Source organism: Phalacrocorax carbo, chromosome Z (assembly GCF_963921805.1).
Source record: "Phalacrocorax carbo chromosome Z, bPhaCar2.1, whole genome shotgun sequence".
NCBI classification, from domain to species: Eukaryota; Metazoa; Chordata; class Aves; order Suliformes; family Phalacrocoracidae; genus Phalacrocorax; species Phalacrocorax carbo.
The window spans coordinates 4714498-4734630 of record NC_087548.1 but is presented as its reverse complement, the minus strand read 5'-3'; the positions used below and the strand labels follow the sequence as shown (position 1 = coordinate 4734630).

Below are 20133 nucleotides of genomic sequence, written 5' to 3'. Positions count from 1 at the left end.
GCTCACCACCCGCCGACCGACGCTGCCCGTCCCCGAGCCGCGATTGCTCCCTCCCTCCCCCGGCCAGCCCCTCCCAGGTAGCATACTGGGCATGACGTTACATGATATGGAATAGCCCTTTGGTCAGTTTGAATCCACTCTCTTAGCTGTGCCCCCTCCCCTCCCGGCTTCTTGTGCACCCAGCAGAGCATGGGAGGCTAGACATGTCCTTGACTAGTATCAGCGCTGCCCAGCAACAGCCTAAACATCTGTGTGTTATCTCAACAGGTTTTTTTTCCATGCTAATTTCAAAGCACAGCACTATACCAGCTAGAGTGAAGAAAATTAACTCTATCCCAGCTGAAACCATGACAATAGGGTTTCCATATATCTTTGTTTAGTTTTGGCTTCTGCGATCTAATACTTTGTTTTGAATTGCTGTTCTGGTGACTGTGTCTTGTTTGTGATCTAGTTAAGGGTGTTACCTAATGTTATTGACTCTATTCCATTTATTTGCAGGCTCTAGAAGGTGAATTTCAACCTGTGACTGAAGTGGACCTCTTTATTTCTACACAGAGAATAAAAGTATTGAATGCAGACACTCAGGTATGGAGAAAGAAGCACCTTTGCCAGGTCAGGCCTTGTCAGTGTTATAATAATAGTCTTTTGAAACAGACCTTCATCTACCTGCCAAAATTTGACTTTCAGGGAGTGCTGGCTCTTACAGTTCCCTCCAAGACTTCCTGGTCAGAAAGCTATGCTCAAGAACCACATAAAACATGGAATTAATCAGTGTTGTCTGACTGATTTGGCAGGTATGCTAATTGCAGTCAGCCCAAAAGATAAGAAGCTTTGTTCATATTATACAGTATTCTAGGCAGTCTATACTATAATATGACAAGTACCAATTGTCCACAGACAAGCCGAAGGTATTTGGTTGTGAAAACTAATTTGAAGTCCTTAGTCCTCAGCATGTTGTGTGTGTACAGGACAAGATACCCAAGTCTTTCTGTTCTTTTCCACAGTAACTTTCACTTTCAAAATGTGCTTTTTTTATGGTTTGCTTTTTTTGAAAGTCAGGCTGATGGTTCCTCTTGGCACCTCCTTTCATACAGGAGACTTATTTCCTTTTTGTAGACATTTACTTAATAAAGGTGTCATGCTGCCATTAATCTCTTTATAAAACATCAAAAGTGCAATAAGAATTTGCTTAAAACAGCGTCTGATACCATTTTTTCTATCCTTCAGGAAACTATGATGGATTATCCTCTGAGGACCATTTCTTACACTGCGGATATAGGGAATATAGTTGTTCTGATGGCTCATAGACAAATGCTGCAATCAAATTCCCGGGACAGTGTGGAAGCATCTCACCCTTCCCAAGATGGAAAAAGGCAATACAAAATGATTTGCCACATCTTCGAGTCTGAGGATGTAAGGATTTCTTTTTCTTGTGATTTTTCTAGGAGATAAACTGTGATCACATCTTGACAGGCTTGAAAGTCTATAGCCAGTGGTCCTGTTTGGCTTGTTTCTTAATTGCTTAAAAATATTTAATTGAAGTAGAAGAACTTGTTTTCTCTTTGCATGATGGAACCCTGAGTTTTACTTGCAAAGTCAGTATTTATGTAACTTCATTTTTTTCAAGTAAATTTAATGCTTTCCTAGAAAAAGTGAGGGACACATTCTAAACTGAAAAAAGATTTTTTTTGACACTGTCTCCCAAAGCATCATCCTACAGAAGCTGGTGGCTCATGCCTTAGGTATACTCTTTGCTGGGTAAAAAAACTGGCTGGATGGCCGAGCCCAGAGTTGTGGTGAATGGAGCTAAATCCAGTTGGTGGACGGTCACAAGTGATGTTCCCCAGGGCTCAGTGTTGGGGCCAGTCTTGTTTAATATCTTTATCAATGATCTGGATGAGGGGATCAAGGGCACCCTCAGTAAATTTGCAGATGATACCAAATTGGGCAGGAATGTTGATCTGCTTGAGGGTAGGAAGGCTCTACAGAAGGATCTGGACAGGCTGGATCAATGGGCTGAGGCCAATTGTATGAGGTTTAACAAGGCCAAGTGCCAGGTCACAACAACCCCATGCAATGCTACAGGCTTGGGGAAGAGTGGCTGGAAAGCTGCCTGGCAGAAAAGGACCTGGGGTACTGATTGACATCTGCCTGAACATGAGCCAGCAGTGTGCCCAGGTGGCCAAGGCGGCCAACAGCATCCTGGCTTGTATCAGGAATAGTGTGGCCGGCAGGACTAGGGAAGTGATCGTCCCTTTGTACTCGGCACTGGTGAGGCCGCACCTTGAATACTGTGTTCAGATTTGGGCCCCTCATTACAAGAAGGACAATTGAGGTTCCTGCACCCAGCAGGAACCAGTGTTATGCACAGCACTATTCCACACTCAGTTTCCTGCACTCATCAGCTCTGCACTTATGCCATATTGCTTTCCACTTGTAAACAATATGTATATCATTCCCAGTTTACCTTGATCACCTCATAACAAAGGATTCCACTAGTCTGCTTTTTTCAGCTGCTTCCTTGCATGGCACAGAGATCAGAGCTTTCCCTTTACATGCCTTTGTTTTTCTACCCATCCCTGCCTCTACCACCAGTAGCAGGTGTTAGGAGCTAGAATCATAGATTCATAGAATGGTTTGGGTTGGAAGAGACCTTTAAAGATCATCAAGTTCACCCCCCTGCCATGGGCAAGGACATCTTTCACTAGATTAACTTGCTCAAAGCCCCTTCCAACCTGACTTTGAACACTCCCAATGATGGGATATTGACACCCTGCCTCCTGACACCCTGCCCCTTGACCAATATTGGCAGCGTAGACAGACTGCCAACACCCTGCCCCTTGACTGACATCAGCAGTGTAGGCAGGATGCCACCCACATTATTCATGTAAGGTATGATGCTCTCAAATCATACTGCCATTGGTGGAGCCATAGGAAAGCATGACTCTTACCCATATTCAAAAGGCATTTGCACAATTGGCTGTTGCTGCCAGATGACCTGGACGCCAAGTGTCCCTGGCAGTCTGCCAGAGCCATGGCATCGCTTATGAGCCTGTGTTAGCTATTGGTGATTGGGTGAGTTGCAGTATGGGCATGCTGTTGCTCATCTTTCCTACTACCTCAGTAAAGCTGTGTTTTATAACACTGTCAGTTTCTATTACCATTTGGATCACAGGCATCCACAACTTCTCTGGGCAACCTGTTCCAGTGTCTCACCACCCTCATCATAACAAAAAAAATTCTTCCTTATATCTTATCTAAATCTACCCTCTCTCAGTTAAAAACTGTTGCCCCCTGTCCTGTCACTACAGGCCTTGGTAAAAACTCTCTCTCCATCTTTCTTATAAGCCCTCTTTCTATATTGAAAGGCCACAATAAGGTCTCCCCAGAGCCTTCTCTTCTCCAGGCTGAACAACACAACTCTCTCAGCCCTTCTTCATAGAAGTGTTCCAGCCATTTTTGTGGCCCTCCTCTGGACCCTCTCTAACAGGTCCATGTTTGTCTTGTGCTGGGGACCCCAGAGCTGGATGAAGTACTGCAGGTGGGGTCTCATGAGAGCGGAGCAGAGTGACAGAATCACCTCCCTCGACCTGCTGGCCACACTTCTTTTAATGCAGCCCAGGATATGATTGGCTTTCTGGGCTGCAAGCACGCATTGCCAGCTCATGTCTAATTTTTCATCCACCAGTACCCCCAAGTCCTTCTCCACAGGGCTGCTCTCAATCAGTTCAGCAGCCAGTCTGTACTGATACTGGGGATTGCCCCGACCCAGGTGCAGGACCTTGCACTTGGCCTTGTTGAACTTCATGAAGTTCGTATGGGCCCACTCCTTAAGCCTGTCAAGGTCCCTCTGGATGTCATCTCTTCCCTCTAGTTTATCAACTGCACCACTCAGCTTGGTGTCGGCTGCAAATTTGCTGAGGGTGCACTCAATCCCACTATGTCATTGATGAAGATACTAAATAGTATTGGTCCCAGTACAGACCCCTGAGGGACACCACTCATTACTGCTTTCCACTTGGACATTAAGCTATTGACTATAACTCTTTGGACGCGGCCATCCAGCCAATTCCTTATTCATGTAACAGTCCATCCGTCAAACCCATATTTTTATTTATTTTATCTTTCCAATTTAGCAGCAAGACTGTTGTGGGTGACAGTATCAAAGGCCTTACAGAAGTCCAGGTAGATGACGTCTGTAGCTCTTCCCTTGTCCACTGATGCAGTCACTCCATCACAGAGGGCCACTAGATTAGCAATTAGGAATATAGGAAGTAATTTGTTTGTACTGGATCTGTATGGGATGGGGTCAACTTTTTTCACAGCAACCTGCATGGTGCTATGCTTTGCATTTGTGGCTAAAACAGCGTTGATAACACACCAATGCTTTGGCTACTGCTGAGCAGTGCTTGCACAGCATCAAGGTTTTCTCTCTTTTTCTCCCCCTGCCCCCAGCAAGTAGACTGGGGGCAGGTAAGAGCTTGGGAGGGAACACCACCAGGATAGGTGACCCAGACTGACCAAAGGGCTATTCCACACCATATGATGTCATGCTCAGCTGTAAAAGCTGAGAGAAATGCGGAGGAGGGGAGGCATTCATTATTCAGGCGTTTGTCTTCTGAAGCAACTACTACGCATACTGAGGCCCTACTTCCCAGGAAGTGGCTGGACATCTCCCTGCTGAAGGGAAGTAGTGAATGAATTCTTCTATTTCCTTTGCTTGTGCATGCAGCTTTTACTTTCCCTATTAAATTTTTATTATCTCAGTCCATGAGTTTTCTTGACTTCCTTCTGTTTTCTCCCCATCCCACAGGAAAGGGGAATGAGTGAGAGCCTGGGTGGGTGTTTTGCTGCTGGCTGGGGTCAACCCACCACACTGTTGCCTAAGTGAAAAACATATTTAAAGTTAGACAGTAGAATAACATTTCTGCCATATGCCCTGCATATTTAAATAGTGAACATATTTATGGAAAGGTCCACATGTGGCAAGAATTGAAAATGAAAGCTGGGACACAACCTTAGCTAAGTAATTGATATAATTTAGGATAAGTTGTGTCATTTATTACCCTAAAACAATGCTGTTTTAAATACATAGTTAATGTTATATGTTTGATTCTGCAGATGCACATATACATTACTGCAAACTAAGTGGCAGAAGAGAAATTTGAACACCTTCTTAGCATACATACATTCATTCAGTTTTGGCAAGCCACTTCCTAAATTATTATCAGCAAACTCTCGGCCTTGTCTGAGGTATTTTTTTTCTGTATTTTATTGTTGCAATTCTTATAGACATTAGTACTCTGCTAAATAAAGGAATGTAGCACAGTAAATACATCAGAACAAAATAGATGGCAACTCCCCCTCAACCCAAACTCCCCCCCAGATGAAACCATTGCAGCTCCATTACAGAGAAAGGGTCAAAGACCTGTGACAAAAAACATCAGAGGAATTACATTCAGATGTGCAGGCTCACTTATATAGAGAGAGAGATCACCAAGTTCAGTGTTTACAAAGAATAATATTTTTACAAATGAAATACTACACTTTTTCCAACACTTTATAATAATTCCTATTTGACCTTTTTACAGAACAATAATACAAGAGAGTCTAGGCATTGCACAAAATATGTACAAGAGATCTCACGCACATTGCCGTCTTCAGAAACTTATTTAATTTAGAAAATTAAGGAAAAAAACACACAAAAGAAAACAAATCTGGAAATTCTAACCAAACAAGATTCAAAACAAGTGGGGAAACTTGTTAATAAAAATAAAAAGGATGTTTCATCTGTAATGTAAACACCGAAGCATTAATAAGAATATATGAAATAGTGAAGAGGGAAAAAAACTTTTTAGACCTTTTACAGAAGAAGGAATGTAAAATGGCAGTTTATTCTTTTAAATCCATGGAGAATTCACACATCTAATCTAATAAACTACTGCACTACTGTAGAAAATTGCCAGTTCTTCCTTTTGAGCTAATTTTCCTTGCAACTGTCTTTACTTTTGCAAACTAAAATGGGATTATTTACAAGACTTATCAGGAGTGTACACTGGAAACTTCCCAGTGTAGAAATCTTATACATATATTACAATTGATCGGAACAATGAAGATTCTGAGTGAAGGTCCTGCCGCTAGGGAGGAACAACCCCATGCACCAGTACAGGCTGGGGGCTGAACTACTGGAAAGCAGCTCTGCTGAGAAGGACCTGGGAGTGCTGGTGGACAACAAGCTGACCATGAGCCAACAATGTGCCCTTGTGGCCAAGAAGGCCAACGGTATCCTGGGATACATTAAAAGGAGTGTGGCCAGCAGATCGAGAGAGGTTATCCTCCCCATCTACTCTGCCCTAGTGAGACTACATTTAGAGTACTGTGTCCAGTTTTGAGCCCCCCAGTTTAAGAAGGATGTGGAACTCCTTGAGCAAGTCCAGCAGAGAGCTACAAAGATGATCAGGGGACTGGAGCATCTCCCATATGAGGAAAGGCTGAAAGGCTTGGGTTTGTTTAGCCTGGAGAAGAGAAGACTGATGGGAATTTCATCAATACCTATAAATAGCTAAAGGGTGGGTGTCAGGATGACGGGACTAGGCTCTTTTCATTAGTGCCCACTGACAGGACAAGGGGCAGTTGGCACAAATTGGAACACAGGAAGTTCCACCTCAATACGAGAAAAAACTTCTTTACTATGAGGCTGGCAGAGCAGTGGAACAGACTGCCCAGAGAGGTTGTGGAGTCTCCTTCCCTGGAGACATTCAAAACCTGCCTGGACACAGTCCTGTGCCCCCTGCTCTGGGTGTGCCTGCTCAAGCAGGGGGGTAGGACAAGATGATCTCCAGAGGTCCCTTCCAACCCCTACCATTCTGTGATTCTTCACTAGGATCCAATCCAACAAGCATTCATATGCTCAGCTTTAAGCATCTGTTCACCATGAAGTCAATGGGTTAGGTACTCAGGTGCTTACAACTAGGTATAAGCTTGATTGCAGGAAAACAGCCTTGATTTTAATGATTCAAATTTTTGTGTGCTTAGGTTTTCTTCATCTCCCACTGAAGTCAATGGGAAGACCCCTCAACATGAATTGGACAGAACCACAAAAACAAGTGAAGTTGAGGGTGTAAAACACAGCAGGAATCAGAAGTGTGATAACTGTCTTCAAGACTGTTGAGTTTCCTCAGGCAACTTATGGAAAGCCTGCACTGTATATAACCTACTAAATAGTATATGGTAATATATCATATTGATATAGATTACTATTTTTATAAGAAGTTATGAAAATTTTCAAATTATCTCCATAAGCCAGATGTCTACAATGAAAAACTCTAATCACAAGTCATTCACAATCTATTTACATCAGTCTGATAGCAGAGGTAAATACTAATCTGGAATACTAACACCATTTGCTTGCAAAATCTGCTATTCCAGAGATCAAGATTAAATTATGCAAAAACAAGAACTGCAGTAAATGAAGTTATTCTACACTACTTTCAAACTAAAATGTATTCACTTGCTGCAACAGCTTATGCTCTGTTCTGTTATCTCCCTTACTGCCCATTGAAATATAAAGCTGATTTTTTTCTTTCTCTCTCTCTGTTCATCCCATGTATGTCCATGGTTTCTGAAAGGCAACAATAAACCTCTGACCACAGATGGAAACCAAGTGCTCAGCGAAAATCAAAGTTTTCATGGCTCTCATCAACAGAAGTGTGCATATGTACATACACATCCATGAAATCTCTAGAATAAAGTCCAGGTATCATTACTAGTCTCCAAACACAATGCAGTGCACAGTCCATTCCACAGTAATTGAGAAACTAATGGCTATAAGCATCACACCATTCTCAAGTGAAAAGGATGGTATTTTTTTTTTCCCCATATGTGTTCTGGTCTTGTTTTTAATCACACTGAGCCTTTACATGGCAGAAACTGTTGCTTTCAGAAAATTCAAGGCATCAGCCTGGTCTGAATATATGGTTCAAATTCAGTGTAAACAGCAGTATGCAGTATGGACAGAATGTAGATATACAAAATGGAATGTTTTCATCTTGAGGAAAAAGAGCCATCAGCTGCTTTATTCTTTTACTGTTTTTCCCCTTTGTCCCTGATATAAGTTATAGACCAGTCAAATCCAGCATTTCATACATCTCTACATTTCTTCACACAAATCCATATAGTACTCACACATCCTCTAAGTGTCATATGGAAAAACAAATCACAAATTAACTTATATAACAAAATAAATAAATAAATTTATTCCCACTTTACCTTTACTTCTCCTATTTACATCTAAAGAAAAATGTCAATAAAAACTAGATGTCTTTCAACAAAAAATACTTTTAAAATGGCTCAGTGTAACAAAATTACTTAGAACAGTGTGGAGACCTATTATTTTCAAGCACAATTATAAATGTCAGTATACACAAGCACACAATTGTGTGCACCAAATCTGTAATTAAGAGCTTAGAATGTATAGCTTTTCAGCAGAGCCCCTCAGTATTACTCTTGCTGGATATTTAGAGATCACTCCTCTCCCCCCTCATTTAACCTCTGAAATGGGCATATAAAAGACTCACTGCATTTGAAAAACAAGTATTTTAAGAATTAGAAACCTGGGGGACCCAACTGCAAAAAATCACATCTTCTGAATTATTTGCTGAAACATGTCAAAATTGCATTGTCTGTACCAACTCATGGAGCAACTTTTGGGGTTCTATTATCCTGAAGAACAGAAATTAAAGGGTGTACATTTGAACAATGGGTTTTATGCGAGCATCAGTTATTCATTCTTCATAGGCATGTAAAACTTTTTGTGAGTCTTACCATGAACGCTGCTGCTGCTATTTACTCTCTGTGTGGAGTTGCGTAAAGCTTTACTTGTACAGAGATGTAACCAAAAAGTCTCATGGCTATATTTTTCCCTCCCCCTTTATACACAGCAAATGTTGGGGGGAGAGAGAAATATATCTGTGGACACAAATGCAGCACTAGAAACAGACACAGTAATGAGGAAAACTATCCTTCATGCATGTTGTGAAGGTGAGGTGTCAGCCTTAGATATAAACTGGTTGCTCTTGCGCAGTCAACAGTCTGTACATAGCAGCTGGCATGGTCTTCATATGAATCTAGAAGGTAATAAGACATGTTAATCAATACTCCTAATAGGCATGCTACCAAAAACATGAGTGTCCATAGCCTAGGGAGCACTAGGGAAGAAACTAGCTGAGGTAATATAGGGCAGAAGGGAAAAGGAAAGCCTGAGAATTTTTATATCCATACTAAGGTCTGGGGAAAAATTATTCTCTAAGGTGTTGAGTATCTACCAACCATCTCAATTTTTATCTGAAGTTGTGGGCACTTCAGTAATAAGAAAAACCTTGGTGGTTCTCACTCTCACTTCTAGTATTTATGTTTGAACAGTAACAACCCAAAAGAGGCAATGATGATGAAATATGCAATATTGTCTAGGCACACTGCTTGCTCCTACCTCACCGACAGCATTTGAGAGAATGTGAACAATTTTCTCATGAGGTGTTGCTACAACACTCTGCCCATTGATTTCAATGATACGATGGCCAACTCGCACTCCTCCTCGTTCTGCTATACCTCCTCTCATAAGGCTACAGATCTGGAAGGGAAAGGACAAAATTATCAGAGTTTTGATATGGAACAGAGGCTTTTGACCACAAACAATAATTCAGTATTTAAATACATGTGTTTGCAACAAAGTCTAAAATGTAGTGGATCACTGATTCAAAGTAACACTTATTAGTAATCGAGTAGTACACATTCTCTTCAAAAAGCAAAAGAAACCATCCACCAAAAGCCATCCATATTATACTTGTTACTTCATGGTTTGAAAATTTAAGAGTGTATGAATAAATACAGTTTATAAAAAGTTTAAAGTGCATAAGCCTTGCATTAAGAGAGAATCAAAGACACTCTTTTGAGACCATATGCAATTATTTGGTCAGAGACACAAATGATACAGACTGAAAGCAGCATTCTCCATACACTTTTGTTTCTTTAACCTAAACCAGCCTTTTTACTCCTCTGATTGATGCTAAAGCTATGAAATAAAGTTTCTTTTCCTACTTTTGACTGGGAAAAAAGTCAGATGAATAACTTGGACCAGTTCAGCTTTTATATGTTAGACTAAAAATGTGTACTGAGCCCCTGTTGCAGTGAGGGAAAAAGTACAATTCATTACATATGTAAACTTTAACATATGTAAAAGCATCACCAGAAGGTCTGGAAGCTACTTACAATCCCATTCTGTACACTGAAGCCTAACTGGTATCTGAGGTCAGGTCTCCTGATCAAGACTGTGGTTACCGGAGGACATCTAACTACATTCAATTTAACTTGGGCTTGGTTTTTCAAACCCTGCAAAAAAATACCATCACCATGAAAAATGCTGACAAAGATGGTGTGAAACAATTTAACATGATCACTAGGAGAAACAATACTTAGAATGTTAACATGGGAATAGCTCTGAATAAGCAGTTCTTTGAATGTATCATTATAAAGCAGGATTCCTGAATACCAGACACAAGCAACAGGATGCTCAGTGAATTGAATGATGCAGTATAAACCTCTTCTTGTCAAGACGCTCATGTGGTTGTTTTAAGAAAGGAAGCAAAGGAAATAAAAAGCAGGTCTATGCAGTTGACCAGAAAACTGCCAAACATTCTGGCTGGGAAATGAAATTTAAAATATGCAGCTAAGATCAATAGTTACAAATAAGTGGCTTTTCTGGTGTAGTCATATTCAGTTCTGCAATGCAAATGTCAAGTCCTTGTATAAGCAATACTCATATTTATATTGCCCCTCCCTTCTAAATGGGATTTATCACATTCAGCATTAAATCTTTGCTACCAGAAGAACTAAAAGAAGGAAAACACAAACATAAAAGGGGAGATAATTGTAGAGTCTGACCATTACATATATTCAAGCGTTCAGAGCTGTTACTTGTAGGTAAATCCAACTCCAATGTTAGATTACTTTTTTCTATACAACATATAGAACTGAACACACATTACTCTTAAATGTTGCATTTACACACATGTAGCCTTCAATAAACAGAACCCATACAGAAAAGAGATATTATGTAGAGTACAGTAGCTTCAAGCTTCAATCACGTTAACATTTATCAATTACAATGCCTGCTTTTGAATTTCTTTCATATGCACAAAGTGAAATATGGATCGCATTGAAAATAATGGGTTGCCTGCCACTCACTTCAACAAGATTAGGATTTCATTTAGAAAAATAACTCCTATTACAGCTAAGGTAATATACTGATGTCTCTACATGCAGTTTACCACTGCTGATTTTGTTGAGCCTAAATCTAGACTTGGTACTGACTTGAAACTGACATTCTGCTGGGATGAAAAGTCAATGCCTCTAACTGCCTGGACATGACAGTTGCACAGGCCCTGAATCTGTTTCTGATAGTAGCTAGCACCAGATGTTTCTGAAAAAGACATAAGTAGCATAATACAATTAGGGAATAACCATCACATATGGAAAGATTCTTCCTAGATCTGTCAGTTTGTAAATGGTTTATAGTCAATTAGTAGCAAGGCTTACATCTCTAATTTTAAAATAATCTTATGTGAAGTACTTGCAAGATATTCTCCTCATCTATATAAAATGCTTATCTTTTCATAGGAGACCTTATAGCATACTAAAAAAGTCTGCAGTCAGGATATTTCTGTAACATTGAAATATATACTTGGGTGACTGATGGTTCATTTAGGGGTTCATTTGTGTTATCCAATAATGTTACATAAACAGTTCTAGATGCACGGCTATAAAGACCTGCAAATGCATCAACTACCTTCTTAACAGAAAGATAAATGGCTAGCAGTTCCTCTGGCAACAGCCTCATGTATCCATGAAAAAGGAGTAGAAAGGCCTCTAAAGGCAGGAGACAGCAAAGCTAGCTTTTTGATTGTTTTCATTTTGAGAAAGTACAGAAGATTCTTAATGCATCACAGCAAAAGTCCATCTGTATGAGAAAAGCATACATCAGTTTTAGAAATAAAATTGATATGGGATAGAAAACAAAGCTCAGAACATGACGGGTAGTAAGCTTTGTTCCACTGAAGTTAGCCCAGAGATACTTAAGGGTTTTTTTATGCTTCAGGAAAAAAATAAAAGACTGCAGTTACCAATGTTTTAATATACTGCATTCACAAGATATCGTTTGAATTAACTGAATCCAGAATGGTTGGTCTCAGAGACTTAAATATCTATTACTTGTCAGTGCATGGTCTTTACATTTCCAGAAACCAGAATATCAGAACACCACTACCCAGCAGGGACACAGAAGGATTTCTATAATCCTATATAGCATTACATTGCATGTCTACATGGTACAATATGCAGCAGTTCTGTGGTGATTGACTATTTCAATAGGTAACCCAGAAGACAATTTAGCTGATTTTCCAACATTCTCAAGGATTACATTTTTCCCCCTCCTGAAACTTTGATGTTTAAATACCCATTCTCTTGTATGTTGCATCTACCCCAGAGGCTCTTCATTTACAGTTGACTCGCCTGCTTTTTGCATTTACATGATCTCATGTCAATTAAAAGAAAATTCTTCTGGTTAAAAAGTCCCACCATTTAGCCAAGTTCAAAGAAACATTATACTTTCCAATATACTCAAGTTGTTTCTACAGAAAATAAATAGGCTTAATTTTTCCTTTAAAAAAGAATAAAAGTTTAGAAAAATGTTAAAATATGTTTTAAAAAGTCAAGCTTTTAAAAAAATTACTCAGTTCTCTAGGAATTAGATCTCAGGAATCATTTAAATGGCTAAAATTGCACCAATGCAGATTTTAGGCACCTATGTCTCAAACTGTCCTATGAAGTTTAGGTGCCTCCAGGTAGTAACAGACATCTTCCTTTTGGATCCAAATATTCCCTTGGGGCCTGAATTCCTGCAGCATGCCCTGGTCTAAGCAGCTAAATGCATAGCTCCCTTCTTAGGGCTCAGAAAATAGGTAAAACAGAATTTGCCCTCTATTTTAAAGTCATCAAAAGGAAACTGCTATAAAATGCACAAGTTCAAAGTTAACAAACAACAAATAATTCTATACTTTTTGATCTCCCACTACTCCAATAAAGATTTTAAAATATGTAATATCCAGGAATATTCTCTGTACCTTTATAATGCTCTGGCATGTTGAGAGTGGTAAGCCAACCAAACTGGTCCCATTAATTGACATGATCTGGTCCCCTATATTTAGTTTCCCAGACTTCTCTGCTGGTCCTCCATGCATCATGTTGGCTATGATAACTGTAGGCAAAATGGATCCCCAGCCAGATTCCACAATCACTACACCTAGAATTTCTCCCTTTTGCTTTTCAATGTAAACCTGAATCATAAGAAAGAGAGTTTCAAACAAAAGCTTTTTTCTCATCTATGGAACTGATGATCCCACCCCCTCATATGTTTCCATATAAACAAACACAGGCTTCTCATTTGCAAAATGCCTTTCTTATTCAAAGGCAAAACACAATAGGGTATATAGTTTAACATAGTTTAAATGCCTTCAACCATCAAATAACATTAAAACTAGAGATTTTGTTTAATTCAAAATTGCCCCCAAATAGAACTCATCTGTTCATATGGCTGGAGGGAGCTGGTATAGAACAACCCTGGCATGATGGCCTTTGGTGGACACAACTAAGTCAGGGAGGGTTTTAAAGTACTTGTGACTGTGTTTTCTGAAACAGTTACCTGTGTGTTGCAGTGTTACACTACTTCATCTTTATTGATAAAACCAGCAGCAAATATATAGCCTTTTAAAATCTGGGGTCAACCACTCTTACCAACCTCAGTGCCTCCAAAAATTTTATACTGTCTACTCTATATTCACTTCACTGTCGTGTGTCTCAAATGTGAAAATTTTTGGGTAAAAAGAATACAAAAAGAAAGTAAATCATTCAACTATTGATAAATTTAGGGTTCCCTGCTTGCTCTTAAAACAGAATTGCCCACAGGATAAACCTACTGGGAAGGATAGAAATTACCTCAGTGCCGTTATTCATTGGAAGCACTAATAGCTTTCTAATTGTTGCCAGTACAGGCTTGAACTCAGTATACATGAGCTTAATGGTGTTATGGAAAAAAAGCAGACATACATCTTTGCAGTTTTCAGATTTGGAAAAATGAATCAGGTCATCGTTGTACATGTCCTGGGTATTGAGCAAGTCACTATATTCCTTCTGGCTTAGGTCTTCTGGATTGATTCCATTTGCCCTCAGAAATTCCTGGTAGGCCACGCTAAATGCTTGACCTATAGACTGTGCAATCAGCTGTGCCTGTAGTAATTCCCAAAGAAGAAAAGAACATCAAATATTCCGATGGTTTCATTCACTGATACTTTCTCTGTTATAAACATGCTGCAAAATGGTTTATGCCTACATGTTAAGGAACCTAAAGTATTAAGTAAAAAAGCAAAACAGACTGTCAACATAGTCATCCATGCAGTGAACCCAGATGAACATAAGAAACACAAGTAAAGCCTTCCTTTCACAGCTAACTACTGCTAACTTAAAGGTATACCTATTGCATTACTTGAAATTGAGACTCCAGAGGGAGAACTTGAGTTCTCACCTGTGGTAATTTTCACTTCTGGCACAAAATCAAGCCATCAATAAAAAATAAAAACACCTTCTAGAAAACATACAACAGCATTTTAAAAGATAATGAGAAGGCCTTTAAAAGAAGGCAAAAGTTTATTGAGCTGCAGTAGGAAGGGTGTTGACAGTAGTTCGAGGGAAGTGATCCTTCCTCTCCACTCAGCACTGGTGAGGTCACACCTGGAGTCCTGTGTCCAGTTCTGGGCTCCCCAGTATGAGAGAGACATGGACATACTGGAGAGAGTCCAGAGAAGGGCCACAAAGATGATTCAAGGACTGGAACATCTGACATATGTGGAGAGGCTGAGAGAGCTGGGACTGTTCATCCTAGAGAAGGATCAGGGGGATCTTACAGATACATAGAAATACCTGATGGGAGAGTGTAAAGAAGATGGAGCCAGCCTATTTTCAGTGGTGCCCAGTGACAGGACAAGAGGCAATGGGCACAAACCAAAACACAGAAAATTCCACTTAAACCTAAGAACACACTTTTGTACTGTGAAGGTGTGTAAATACTGGAACAGGTTGTCCAGAGAGGTTTCAGAATCTCTAAATGTCATGGTTTTAGCAGGGATAGAGTTAATTTTCTTCACTGTAGCTGGTATAGTGCTGTGCTTTGGACTTAGTATGAAAATAATGTTGATAACAAACTGATGTTTTGGCTGTTGCTAAGTAGTGCTTGTACTAGTCAAGGACATTTCTAGCTTCCCATGCTCTGCCGGGTGCACAAGAAGCCAGGAGGGGCCACAGCTAAGAGAGTGGATTCAAACTGGCCAAAGGGATATTCCATATCATGTAACATCATACATCATGCCCAGTATGTTAACTGGGAGGAGGTGGCCGGGGGAGGCAGGCAGCAATCATAGCTCGGGGACTGGCAGCATCAGTCAGCGGGTGGTGAGCGGTTGTATTGCTTGTGTTTGGGTTTTTTTCCCTTTTCCCTCTTTTCCTTTTCATTATATTATCACTATTATCATAATAATTATTAACGTTACTATTTTATTTTAGTTATTAAACTGTTCTTATCTCAACCCACAAATTTTCTTGCTTTTGCTCTTCCGATTCTCTCCCCCATCCCACAGGGGTGAGGGGAGTGAGTGAGCAAGCGGCTGCGTGGTGTTTAGTTGCCAACTGGGGCTGAACCATGACAGTCCTTTTTGGTGCCCAACACGGGGCTCGAAGGGTTGAGATAATAACAGTTGCTGGTCACAGCATAGACTCTGTTCTCAATATTAGTTTATCCAATCTGCACCATGCTCTTGTATTTGCTGTGCCTATTAAAGATTGGTGTTGGTTTTTGTGGTCTGCTGTGCTCTGCAGTGATTAGTGATATTTTGCCTGGGAGAGTTGTTTTTAAACACTGGCCTTCAGTTTTATTTGGTATTTGAAGTTTATATTGAAGCCATTACTGTACTTTGGGTACCACTTCATGGATACCATTAGCAATTATACCTCCTACTCTGAGAGGTTTTTTCATGGAGGAAATACAGAATGGCACCTTAGCTGCCGTCTTCTATAGTGCCTCCTCTCTCACTACAACAACTTTTCAGTATCTTGAACATCCTTGGGTAGTTAATATACATCTCTTGGTATTTCTTTGGCAGATAGTTTCAATATTGTCTAAGGATAATAAACAATTTAAGAATATCATCCAGAGATCTGCCCCAAGGCTTGATAGTTATGAGTACCAGGGCATATGGGATAGTATGAGCAAATACCTACGGCAGAGGGCACCCCCAGTGTCTTGGGACTTCACCCCTGAACAAATGCAGAATCCTGAAAGGCTAGTAGAGTATTTGGAGAAAGTATGTTGTCAACCCGGCAACTCCAGAGGCAACTTGCTGGGGCCTCGCCCATGCCTATCGAGCCCTGTTCAACAGTATTCATTTCTCCCAAGGGGAAGAGAAGGCCTCTGAACCTAGAGAGGACAAAGAAAAGGAAAACAAGAGGCATTGAGGCCACTCCAACTATGGTGACTCAAACCGGGGCCACTCCAAATCCGGCAACATATACTGCGGCCATTCCAAGTCTGGCGACAGCACTGTGGCCATTCCAGCCCCAACAACAGGCCCTGCAGCCAATTAAACCCCTGTGCCAAGCACTGTGGACACTCCAACCCCCACAGCATGCACTGCAGCTGAATCAGAGGATGAGCCCCTGCCAGTATCGGTGGCCCCTAAAGACAAGAAGAAATCCTGGAAGAGAAACTCAACTTGGTTAAAAAGAGATGATGGAAGACCAGGACCATTACGAGGAGAGGAGGAGGAAGAGGAAGAACTCATACAAGAAACAGAAACTATCTGATCCCTATCCTTGAGTGAGCTGTGAGATATGCGAAAATATTTCGGCTGTCATTCAGGTGAGCACATTGTCACCTGGCTACTCCGATGCTGGGATAATGGGGACAGCAGTCTGGAATTAGAGGGAAAAGAAGCCAAACAACTGGGATCCCTTTCTGGGGAAGGGGGCATTGACAAAGCGTTTGGAAAAGGGACACAAGCCCTCAGCCTCTGGAGGCAACTGCTGTCATGTTTTCGAGAAAGGTACCGCTTCAAGGAAGATATTGTATTTTTCCTAGGCAAATAGATGACCATGGAGAAAGGTATTGAGTACCTGAGGGAACTAGCTGTGACTTAAGTCATTTATAGTGACCTAGATGATCAACAGTCATCCAAAGATCCAGATGAAGCCGAGTGCACACCACCCATTTGGTAGAAGTTTGTATGGAGCACACCACTGATGCATGGAAACTCCTTGCAAGTAATGGCCTGGAAAGAGGACGAGGCACCAATGGTAGCAGAGGTGATTGATCAAATCAGGGATTACGAAGCAAATATTTCTTCCTCCCTCATCTCGGCTGTGGAGGAACTGTCCCGGGAAGTCCAGCAACTCAAAGAAGATATATCCTACTCACCACCTCTAAGGACCTCTCAGCCATTAGGAGTAACTGTCCCTTTGCTCAAGGGAGCGGACACACGCCACGCAGCACTCTATGGTTTTACCTGCGTAACCATGGAGAGGACATGAGCAAGTGGGATGGAAAGCCTACCTCGACCCTAGAGGCACAAGTACGTGAACTGCAAATAAGAACACTCACTCAGGGAGGCTCTTCCAGGAAAGCTGCTGCTCCAGTTTCCAGTGAGCAAGTCCCCAGACAGAGGAGTAGAAGCGCTGACTGTATTTCTGATCTTAATAGAGACACTTGTGATTCGCATTTACAAGAAGTGAGTAACAAATACTATGATCAGGACTAGAAGGCCCCTGCCTCCAGCCAGGTGGAGGAAAGGGACAACCGGGTTTACTGGACTGTGTGGATCTGATGGACTGGCACATCCAACCCACAGGAGTATAAAGCTTTAGTGGACACCGGCGCACAGTGCACCTTAATGCCATCAAACTGTATAGGGGCAGATCCCATCAGTATTGCTGGAGTGACAGGGGGATCCCAAGAGCTAACTGTATTGGAGGCCGAAGTGAGCCTCACCGGGAATGAGTGGCAAAAGCACCCCATTGTGACTGGCCCAGAGGCTCCGTGCATCCTTGGCATAGACTACCTCAGGAGAGGGTATTTCAAGGACCCAAAAGGGTACAGGTGGGCTTTTGGTGTAGCTGCCTTGGAGACGGAGAGAATTAAACAGCTGTCTACCTTGCCTGGCCTCTCGAAGGACCCTTCTGTTGTGGGGTTGCTGAAGGTCAAAGAACAACAGGTGCTGATTGCCACAACAAGAGTCCACTGGTGGCAATATTGCACCAACCGAGACATCCTGATTCCCATCCATGAGCTCATTCACTGACTGAAGAGCCAAGGAGTGATCAGTAAGACCCGCTCACCCTTTAACAGTCCCATATGGCCAGTGCAGAAGTCTAATGGAGAGTGGAGGCTAACAGTAGACTATCATGGCCTGAATGAAGTCACTCCACCGTTGAGTGCTGCTGTGCCAGACATGCTAGAACTTCAATACGAACTGGAGTCAAAGGCAGCCAAGTGGCATGCCACAACTGATATTGCTAATGCATTCTTCTCAATCCCTCTGGCAGCAGAGTGCAAGCCACAGTTTACTTTCACATGGAGGGGTGTCCAGTACACCTGGAATCGACTGCCCCAGGGGTGGAAACACAGTCCTACCATTTGTCATGGACTGATTCAGACTGCACTGAACCAGCAAGAAAGTCCAGAACAGGGAGAAGCTCCGGAACACCTTCAATGCATTGATGACATCATCGTGTGGGGCAACACAGCAGAATAAGTTTTTGAGAAAGGAGAGAAAATAGTCCAAATCCTTCTGAAGTCTCATTTTAACATAAAACAAAGTCAAGGGACCTGCACAAGAGATCCAGTTCTTAGGAATCAAATGGCAAGATGGACATTGTCAGATCCCAATGGATGTGATCAACAAAAGAGCAGCCATGTCTCCACCAACTAGCAAAAAGCAAGCACAAGCCTTTTTGGGCGTTGTGGGTTTTTGGAGAATGCATATTCCAAATTACAGTCTGATCGTAAGCCCTCTCTATCAAGTGACCAGGAAAAAGAATGATTTCAAATGGGGCCCTGAGCAACGACAAGCCTTTGAACAGAATAAACAGGTGAGAGTTCCTGTAGTAGGCCTTGGGTGAGTCTGGGCAGGACAAGATGTAAAAAATGTGCTCTACACTGCAGCTGGGGAGAATGGCCCTACCTGGAGCCTCTGGCAGAAACGTGCCGGGGAGACCCAAGACTGACCCCTAGTGTTTTGGAGTCGGGGATACAGAGGGTCTGAAGCCTGCTATACTCCAACTGAAAAAGAGATATTGGCAGCATATGAAGGGGTTTGAGCTGCTTCAGAAGTGGTTGGTACTGAAGCATAGCTCCTCCTGCCACCTCGACCGCAGGTGCTGGCTGTTCAAAGGGAAGGTCCCCTCTACACACCATGCAACTGATGCTACATGGAGTAAATAGGTTGCACTGATCACCCAGCGGGCTCAAGTACGAAACCCCAGTCACCCAGGAATCTTGGAAGTGATCATGGACTGGCCAGAAGGCACAGATTTCAGAATATCATCAGAGGAGGAGGTGACATGTGCTGAAGAAGCCCCACTGTATAACACACTGCCAGAAAATGAGAAGCAATATGCCCTGTTCACTGATGGGTCCTGTCCTCTTGTGGGAAAGCATAGGAGACGGAAGGCTGTTGTATGGAGTCCTATATGGCAAGTTGCATAAACTGCTGAAGGAGATGATGAATTGATCCAGTTTGCAGAGGTAAAGGCATTCCAGCTGGCCTTAGACATCGCTGAACGGGAAAAGTGGCCAGTGCTCTATCTCTATACTGATTCCTGGATGGTGGCAAATGCCCTGTGGGGGTGGCTGCAGCAGTGGAAGCAAAGCAACTGGCAGCGCAGAGGAAAACCCATCTGGGCTGCCACATTTTGGCAAGATATTGCTGCCCGGGTAGAGAACCTGGTTGTGAAAGTACATCATGTGGATGCTCACGTCCC

General features: G+C 41.8%; 1 protein-coding gene and 1 long non-coding RNA gene across 2 annotated transcripts in view; one reads left to right on the top strand and one right to left on the bottom strand.

Annotated features, from left to right (window-relative positions):
- Positions 1 to 502: 502 nt before the first annotated feature.
- Positions 503 to 8694, top strand: LOC135310652 (uncharacterized). The gene is made up of 4 exons (XR_010370741.1): positions 503 to 585; positions 1228 to 1413; positions 7036 to 7230; positions 7629 to 8694. It is a non-coding gene; the product is annotated as an uncharacterized LOC135310652 (long non-coding RNA).
- Positions 8695 to 8987: 293 nt separating this feature from the next.
- Positions 8988 to 20133, bottom strand: part of LOC135310490 (amyloid-beta A4 precursor protein-binding family A member 1-like) — a 75692-nt gene continuing 64546 nt past the window's right edge. Inside the window, exons 8-12 of the mRNA XM_064438223.1 lie at positions 14158 to 14337; positions 13176 to 13388; positions 10267 to 10386; positions 9488 to 9628; positions 8988 to 9125 (exon numbers count right to left, since the gene is read on the bottom strand). Of these exons, the coding sequence (XP_064294293.1) occupies positions 9054 to 9125; positions 9488 to 9628; positions 10267 to 10386; positions 13176 to 13388; positions 14158 to 14337 (726 nt within the window). The 3' untranslated portion in view covers positions 8988 to 9053. The remainder of the gene's footprint in view (positions 9126 to 9487; positions 9629 to 10266; positions 10387 to 13175; positions 13389 to 14157; positions 14338 to 20133) is intronic.